An 8,688-nucleotide genomic window follows, 5' to 3' on the forward strand; every position below is an offset into this window, starting at 1 on the left:
TGAGCTGCAGCGTATGAAAGCGGCAGGGCGTCAACCAGAGCATCTTATTAGGAAAACTGGTTTGACGGTACATGGACTTGTTTACAAAGATCATGGCCTTTGCTATAAGAAGGCCTTATAACTTATATACCACTGCAATTAGCAGTTGCCAAAAAAATGCTAGAGTGCCTTTCTCCAATGTCAATGAACTGCTGCAGCCTGCTAATAGCTTCTCCTAGCCCTGTCTTCAGTCAACAGTGTCAAAATTTCTTTACTTTCTCTACTAAGGCATCCAGACCTTCTACCTGTCTCTTGGATCCCATGGCCACCCCTCTGTTAAAACCATGTCTTTTCTCTCTTTGCCCTCTTATAAATATAGTCATCAATGCCTATATTAGGTCTGGTTTGGTTCCATCCAACTTAAAATCCAGCTCAGGACTAGACCCTGAAGATCTTATGAACAACCAACCCATTTCAAACCTTCCTTTCTTTAGCAAGTTGCTTAAATTATCTATCTGAGCAGTTTCCATTTGGGTTCAGAGCCAATCACAGCAGGGAAACTGCACTAGTTAGGGTTACAAATGATTTACTGACGGCAGCTGACTGGTTGTTAAACATACTTGTTTTTTTGGACTTTACTACTGCACTTGACACAGTGTGTCATGAAATTCTGCTGTGAAGACTTGAAAACTTGACTGGTGTCATTGACATTGTACTTACGTGGTTCAGATTTGGCTTTGATTTGTACCTTTTTATGTCTCTGAACATAAAATTTATTCATTTCTCGTCACGCACAAAGATGTCGGACGTCTCATAGCGTAACCTTCAGAAAACAAATTACTAAATGCTAGTCCTCCTACTCTAATGAACCAGCTTGATCAGTTTTTCCTCCCTTAGGATGTTGTGTCATTTGCTGAGGCCCTGGGCACTTATTATGTTGGCACTGTGTCAGTGACCCTAAACCAGTATGCCCTTCCCAGAACACGAGCTGTAACATTTTCTCATCAAGCCTCTTGGCTTTCCACTAAGCTGCAGCGTATGAAAATTGCAGGGTGTCAACCAGAACATCTTGTTAGGAAAACTGGTTTGATGGTACATGGACTTGTTTATAAAGATCATGTCCTTTGCTATAAGGAGGGTCTAAAAACTTTGATACCATTGCCATCAGCAGTTGCCAGGGAAATGTTAGAGTGCTTTTCTCCACTGTCAATGAGATGTTGCGGCCTGCTAATAGCTTCTAATTAGCCCTCTCGTTAGCCCATGTTTTTTAATGAAAAGAGTGACAACATCCATTTAAAACTCAAGTAGTCCTCTAGCTCTATTGATATCCTACTCTTATTGTCTTCTCCTGTCAAAAGTGATTTCTCTACTTCAGTATCCAGATCTTCTACCTGTCTCTTGGATCCTATAGCCACTCCTCTGCTGAAAGCATGTCTTCCATCTTTTTGCCATTTTATAAATAAAGTCATCAATGCCTCTTTTAGGTCTGGTTTGGTTCCATCTCACTTAAAATGAACTAGAATCACTCCAGCTCTTAAGAAGGCAGGACTTAACCCTGAAGATTTTGATTTGAGCAGTTTGGGTTCAGAGCCAAATCACAGCACTGAAACAGCACTGGTTGGAGTTACAAATGATTTACTGATGGCAACTGACTCAGTACTGTTTGTTACACATGCATGTTTTTTGGACCGTACTGCTGCATTTGACACAGCGTGTCATGAAATTCTGCTCGGCAGAAATGACACGTTGGGTGTGTCCCAAAACCTAGTGAGCTCTCTAAGTAGCCGCTGTCTACATAGGCATCTGTCTAAGTAGGCAGCGTTCCAACCGTCATCTATCCTTATAAGACAGATAAATGAGACGCTCTAGTTAGACAGCTATGACGTCGCCGCTGGTTCCCACCCACTGCACGCGACCGGTGTTTACTTACCTCAGCTGTCAAAATCGCCTCAGCGTTTTACCACCATGGACCCTGCTCTAGCGGTTTTTACTGCGATTTTAATCGTGTTTGCTCTCGAGGAACAGCGGAATAGACAGGAGTTTCGACGCGCTGTGGTCAGATGACGAAATTTAAGAAGACGAGCGCTACTTGCTGCTCTTGAACAGGTAAGATTTACAAAATTTCTCTGAGGTTAACTTTCCTCTAAACACTCTGAGGGGGTCTCCACACCTTACAAGGTTCATTATACAGCTATCTGCCACTAAAAGTATCATCATCATCATCATCATCATTATTATTATTATTATTATACCATTTTATTTGTTTTGAATATTTAGATAGGGCATACACATTATTGCATACATCAAATTAAAAACTACATACACCACACAACCAGCATTAACCAAACAAAACAGATATACATAATTATTTAATAAATATACACGTAAATGCAGATTCACTAGCAATTTATGCAACTCTGTACAGTAAATCATTACACTAATAATACTGAAGTAATTCATTAATTTAAAATAAACTTGCATATTCATAGGTTCAGTATACCTCCCCGTTTCTGCACTCCTTATCCATTTTATCACCTCCACTTACCATATATTAATGACAACAACAGACATTCTATAGAGCATTTTAAAGACACAGACATTTTTTCATATGTTTTTCTTGTAGGGAGAAAGACCAAATAAATACTGCACCCTGAATGTCAGTGTACCTCTACTGCAGGTCTATTTTGACGAGACACAAGACACCAGGCCTGACTTCCGGCTCAAAAGAGAATCCCTGAAGGTACTTCATCAGCTGGTCCACCACGAGAGCACTCATGGCTGGGGGTCAAGCATTGAAATAGCAGTATTCTTGTTTTGGCTGGCTTGTGGCACATCCTACCGTGTTGTGTCTCGTGCGTTTTCAATGCCCCGTTCCACTATCCATCATGTAATTCACCGGGTGGCCAATGAAATGAGGCAAATTCTCCCAAAAGTGGTTCAGCATCCAAAAAATGAAGAATTACAGAGGATCTCACAAGGTTATGCGAGGCTGGGAAATCATGCAGCTTTCCAATGTGTAGTCGGCGCTATAGATGGCTGCCATGTACGAATTAAAGCACCAGGATAATCTGATGCACAGTGCTATCGAAACCGGAAGCTTTACCCATCTGTGCAAATGCAGGCCGTATGCGATCATCAGGCAAAGTTTCTGGATGCTTTTATAGGCTTCCCTGGATCTGTGCATGATGCAAGGGTCCTTCGACACAGTACTCTCTACCAGCAGGCAGCATTCCCACCCAGAGGCTTCATGATCCTTGGTGATGGGGGATATCCCTGCATCGCACATCCAATTGCCCTCATCACCCCTTTTAAAAAGCCTGTAAGAGGGGAAGAGCGGGTAACCTTCAACAGGCATCATGCAAAAGCACGTTCTGTAATTGAACGTGCCTTTGGGATGCTGAAGACCAGGTGGAGGTCCATCATCCTGCATGCCCTCGAAGTACACCAGCAGTTTGTGCCACAAATGATTGTATCCTGTGTCACCCTGCACAACATCTGCATGGGAGCAGGAGACCTTGTTCAGCCTGAGGAGGAAGCAGATGGCGAGGAGGAAGAGGATGGGCAGGAGGAAGATGTCACAGATGCAGTCAGTGGTCATCGTCTACAGGAGCAGCTTTGCGCTGCCATCGCTGACATGCACTGATGGTCCAGGAACTGAAAGAGTTTAATTAGTTAATTCACATTTTCAAATGTTATATCGGCACTGAGAAAAATATCTTTGAAAGTGACATCTTAAATCTAGTCTAAATGTATAATTCTAGTCTTGATTGTTGTTAGAAGGTAAATAATATTCTATACATTTTTACTTGTTAGGCAGTTTATGTGTAGTCGAAGTGTTAATTTTTTGGCACTGCTAAAATCGCTTAAAACGTAAAAATGTGTACAGACAAGTTAAGTGTTTTTCAATCTCAAAATAAGAAAGCTTTAGGATAATTCTGTTATTAATTCATTATAGTTTCTTATTTAATTATTCTTATTTAAGATTCAAATTAAAATATTGTTTTGTTATTGTGATTGACCGTCATTAAAGGAAAACGTCAAGATATAAAATAAAGAACTGACCTTAATGATTGAACAGTCTACAAGTTAAAATTTGTGAAAGGTATAGCATGAAGCATTCTTAAGGATACACTGGGTTTCTAGTGGGGTCATCACTGAAGAATAACTTAATTCATCCAAAGAGAAAGCCTGTTATGATTAGTTTACCGCATTTCAAGATTAACATTAAAACATGTCTAAAAAAAAATTCAAAATCCAGAATTATTCCATAAAATAAGCTTTATTTTTAAAATGCATTAGTTAATCTTGCTAATAAGTTTCTCAAGAAGGCCGTACAAGCGGTCAGACCGCTCCTGCTCCGCTCGCTCTCTCCTCTCTTCTCTTTCCCTCTCCCTCTCCATGTCCTCTCGCAAGAGGTCGATTAGGGTTCCTTGCCTCTTCCTTGGTCTTTCCTCAGACAACGGGGAAGCCACAGCAGAAGATGGCCCTGGTTCCGCCTCATCTGACGAGGCTATTAGCAGAGGTGGTGAAATCGAGGGCCGGTTACCAAGAGCCTCGTCCATGAGGCTGAACCAGGGCCAAGTGGCTGCAGTGGCTTCCCCGTTGTCTGTCCCACTTCCAGACGGTGGACACTTCAGCTCCTAAAATAAATGCAAAACCTTTTAATCTAACCTCACTTTGCTATCTTTTTGCCTGCTAATTAATACTTAAGAATACTTTCATATTTGAACTAGGTTTGAAATAGATAAATCCTTAGTCTTTCACAATTATGTACTGCAACTCTGTCTAGAACTTACTTGCATTTCTTCTTTAAATGTCCCATTTTTTCGTGGCTGTTGAAGAGTCACTTTTATGTTGTAGCCCCCAGTTCCACAAGGATAGTCCTATCAACAAGCAAAACAAAATCAAATTAGGACTTTTATTTTTGGACTAGGTAATAAATTAAAGAGCAACATTTTCCAACTAAAATTTTAACCAGTTTAGGAAGAATGCATTACCACACAAGCAAAACACTACTTAACATACTGTAAGTTTTTTTTTTTTCAAAACATGCAGGCCCAACTCATTCATGTCCAATGATTTCCGCAAAGAGTCAATGCTGTAGGTTTTCATGGTTTATTTGTTTGCCCTGATTAAGGGGAATCAGGTGAGCTCCTACACGTTTGCAATGAAAACCTGCAGTTAGTTAACCTACAGCCGCCCTTTGCGGATAAGATTGGACACCCCTGATCTAACTGGTGAACCAACACCCTGACTTACTTTCTTCCAAGCTGACAACGCAGAGTTTTTCTCTCCTGTGAACAGCCTCTCTTTCTCTATACTTTAATAAAAGCTTCAAGCGCTGATCTGGTCCCTGAAAAAGTGGAAACAACTCGTATATGCAAACACGGACAACTAAATAGCTGGTTAGCTAGCAAGTTACAGAAAAGCACCATATAACCCCCATAATTCTATCAAATTTTTCAAGACACACAAACGGATCAACGATTTGATAGCGCTACCTCTTCATTAACGGTTGACAAAACATCCTGCTAAAGCTGTTAGCCAGCGTGGTTATTAGCCAGTGTGGTTATTAGCCAGCTGGCTACTGAAAAACAATAGCCTGATGCTTCAAAATCCGTTAGCATGCATGCTAGCGGATTTTTTGGTGTTCCGAAAACTGGAAAATGATCAATGACGGACATAAATGGCAAAAATTATTTTATACAGATTTATGACAAGAAAACAAATAAAACACAACAGAAAATCAGAATAACTTACATTTAAAGATGACTTCGCTGCTTGCTGCGTCGACTCCATCCGCCATCCTCCAACTTTCAGTTGCGCCACGTTGCATCACGGGATTGCCTTAGCGGCTGAGGAAGCATCCGATGCTCTCTCGATATTCGGCCAAAATGAGGTACCTCAGTAGGCAGCATATTTGAGATACCTAAGAATTGGGACAACCTACTTGTCGGAAGCGCATATTGTGACGTAAAATGCTGCCTACTTAGAGAGCTCACTAGGTTTTGAGACACACCCTGTGACGCTGTGACACTGTACTTCAGATCATATGATACTGACAGGTCTAGTGTATCTCATCTCTCCCATGGTTTATCCCAGGGCTCAGTTCTTGGCCTTTAACTTTTCATTATATTTCCACTTGACAAGATCATCAGCATGACCTCCAGTTCCATTGCTATGCAGATGATATGAAAGCCTTCGTTTTTTCTCTGGTTCTCTTACATCCAACTGCTTTCTGTCTCACTCTCCAGGTTACACACTTTTGGAGAGAAGAATTAAAGTGTTGCAGTTCCAAAACTCTGGAACACTATCCCTCTACATCTCTGTAGGAATTTTTACCCATTCATCTAGAGGAGCATTTGTGAGGTCAGACACTGATGTTGGACGAGAGGGCCTGGCTTACAATATCCGTTCTAGTTCATCTCAAAGGTGTTCAGTGGGGTTGAGGTCCAGGCTCTGTGCCGGCCAGTCAATTTTTTCCATATCAATCTCAACCATGCCTTTATGGACCTCGCTTTGTGCACTGGGGCTCAGTCATGCTGGAACAGAAAAGGGCATTTCCCAAACTGTTTCCACAAATTGGAAGCATACAATTGTCCAAAATGTCTCGGTCTGCTGAAGCATTAAGCACTTGGCAACCTTGCTCTGTAACTTTACATGGTCTGAGTCGCTGTGGTTCCTAAATGCTTCCCTTTTTCAATAATACCACTCACAATTGATTGTGGAATATGCAGGAGGAAAGAAATTTCACGAACTGACTTGTTATAACAGTGGCATCTAATTACAGTACCACGCTCTAATTCACTGAGCTCTTTAGAACGACTTATTCTTTCACAAATGTTTGTAAAGGCAGACTGCATGGCTAGGTGCATGATTTTATACACATTTGGCAATGGGACTGAATTAAACTCCTGAATTCAAAGATTAAGAGGTGTTAAGAGAGGAACTTGTTTTTGGGAAGAACAGGCAATGCATTCTCAGTGCCAAAGATGAAAGGTCATCCAGACTTTTATCAGTGAAAGATCCAAAAGCCAACATCTGTCATGCATCAGTGCCCACAGCCACTGTGACTTCAATATGTGTGAAGGTACCATTGATGTGGAGGTGTATATTGGGATTTTAGAGAGACATATGCTGCCATCAAGATGAAATCTTTTTGCAAAGAATTCCATGGCTATTTCAGCAACATATTGCCAGAAATCATTGTGCATGTGCTACAACAGCATGACTTTGTGGACAGAGAGTTTTCATTGGGAATTACGCTGCCTTAGAACATTTTCCATGTATGCTTCCAGCATAAATAAAATAAGCAAATAGATTAAAATTCATTTTTGACCAAAACTGTATCTCAAAGCTACCAGAAAACAATGACTCAACCATCAGGCAGTGTATTTATAACCATTGCATGTAATTATTCTGTGGGATGAAGCTTTAAGAGGCATGAAACTCCTCAGTGCCTGGGGCAGGATTCACAAAAGCTTTCTTAATAAAAAACTTGCAAAGGTTCTTAACACAAACACAAAGAAGTTCACAAGAATGTTCTTATTGTCAAAAGACCTTAAAAAGTTCTCAGATATACTCTCGAAATCTTTATGATTTTCTTAAGATTTTCTTTAAAAAAATCTTCATTGTTTTCTTATGTTATGTTACATTTTACAGCTTAACATAAATGACATGAGATATGCTAAATAATCTCATAATTTCTATTAACCTTTATTTGCAATATCTATTTTAATCTGCTCAGAGGACGGCAAAATGAAGAAAAAACATTAAACCAAGTGTTAAAAAAAATTAGCAAACAAGAACTAGAGATGATGGTGGAAGAAATAGCCAAAAGGAATTAGTTTTACTTTCAGGTTCTGAAACAAGGCATGCTTCTCCACCCAGTGCCCCAGTGGGCAGTGAGAAATGCTTAACTTTCTTAGCTTGCTTTAGTTTGTAGCATATTGACTGTCATGAATTTAAACATGAAAAAGATTAATGTCACAAACAATGATGTAGGAGCACCAAATTTCTCTCACATTACTGATCACAAGTGCATTCTTCTACCAAATGGATGAGCCCAAAAATTATTTTTTCTTTCTATTTACACTCTGGGAATTACTGGCCTGGTAGCATGTTGGCTTTCTAGTCTTACCGGTACCGTAAAATGATTCCCGTCACAACTGACCCAGTTAGACTGCCACTGGTATTCACAGTCCTAGAACCTCTAATAGGCCTAGAGTAACATTTTTTCTCACTATATTGGTTCCACACAATGACTGTAAGGAAGCACGGACGTAGCTAAACGCCCTTCCATTGTACAGAAATGAAACTAAATTTCTCCTGCCACGTTGTCAAACTTGGAACCAGAGTCCAAGTCAGGTATACCTACTCATTTGGCAGGCCCGCCCCCCGTCTCCCAATACTAAGGTCAAGTGTGTCACAGTCTTCACTGATGTTGCAACTGGAGCAACACAGCCTGAAAACAGCAAAAGTAAACGGGAGTTTTTTCTCCTGGGCACATCAACCCTAAAAGTGCAGTTATGTAACTTGATGACATATTCAAACTCCTTATAGTTCTGAATATAACCAGTGACAAGTTAATAAAACGAGTGGTATCAGTAGGCTAACATTATGTATGCTAGCAACTTATAGGTTAGATTAGCCTGCACACCAACCCCTCCACAGGCAAAACTTAGTCACTTGGTTAGCTCTTTTTCATAA

General features: G+C 40.4%; 1 protein-coding gene across 2 annotated transcripts; it reads left to right on the forward strand.

Moving 5' to 3' along the window:
• Positions 1 to 1,748: 1,748 nt before the first annotated feature.
• LOC118827295 (protein ALP1-like) lies at positions 1,749 to 3,983 on the forward strand. 2 transcript variants are annotated; one of them, XM_036598599.1, is made up of 2 exons: positions 1,749 to 2,085; positions 2,603 to 3,983. In XM_036598599.1, the coding sequence occupies exon 2, from the start codon at positions 3,095 to 3,097 to the stop codon at positions 3,620 to 3,622; it is 528 nt and encodes a 175-aa protein (XP_036454492.1). In that variant the 5' UTR covers positions 1,749 to 2,085; positions 2,603 to 3,094; the 3' UTR covers positions 3,623 to 3,983. The 2 variants fall into 2 exon arrangements, with proteins under 2 accessions (XP_036454492.1, XP_036454493.1); XM_036598600.1 differs by having other exon boundaries at positions 2,657 to 3,983.
• Positions 3,984 to 8,688: the final 4,705 nt, after the last annotated feature.

This window comes from Colossoma macropomum, unplaced genomic scaffold (assembly GCF_904425465.1).
Source record: "Colossoma macropomum unplaced genomic scaffold, Colossoma_macropomum, whole genome shotgun sequence".
NCBI classification, from domain to species: domain Eukaryota; kingdom Metazoa; phylum Chordata; class Actinopteri; order Characiformes; family Serrasalmidae; genus Colossoma; species Colossoma macropomum.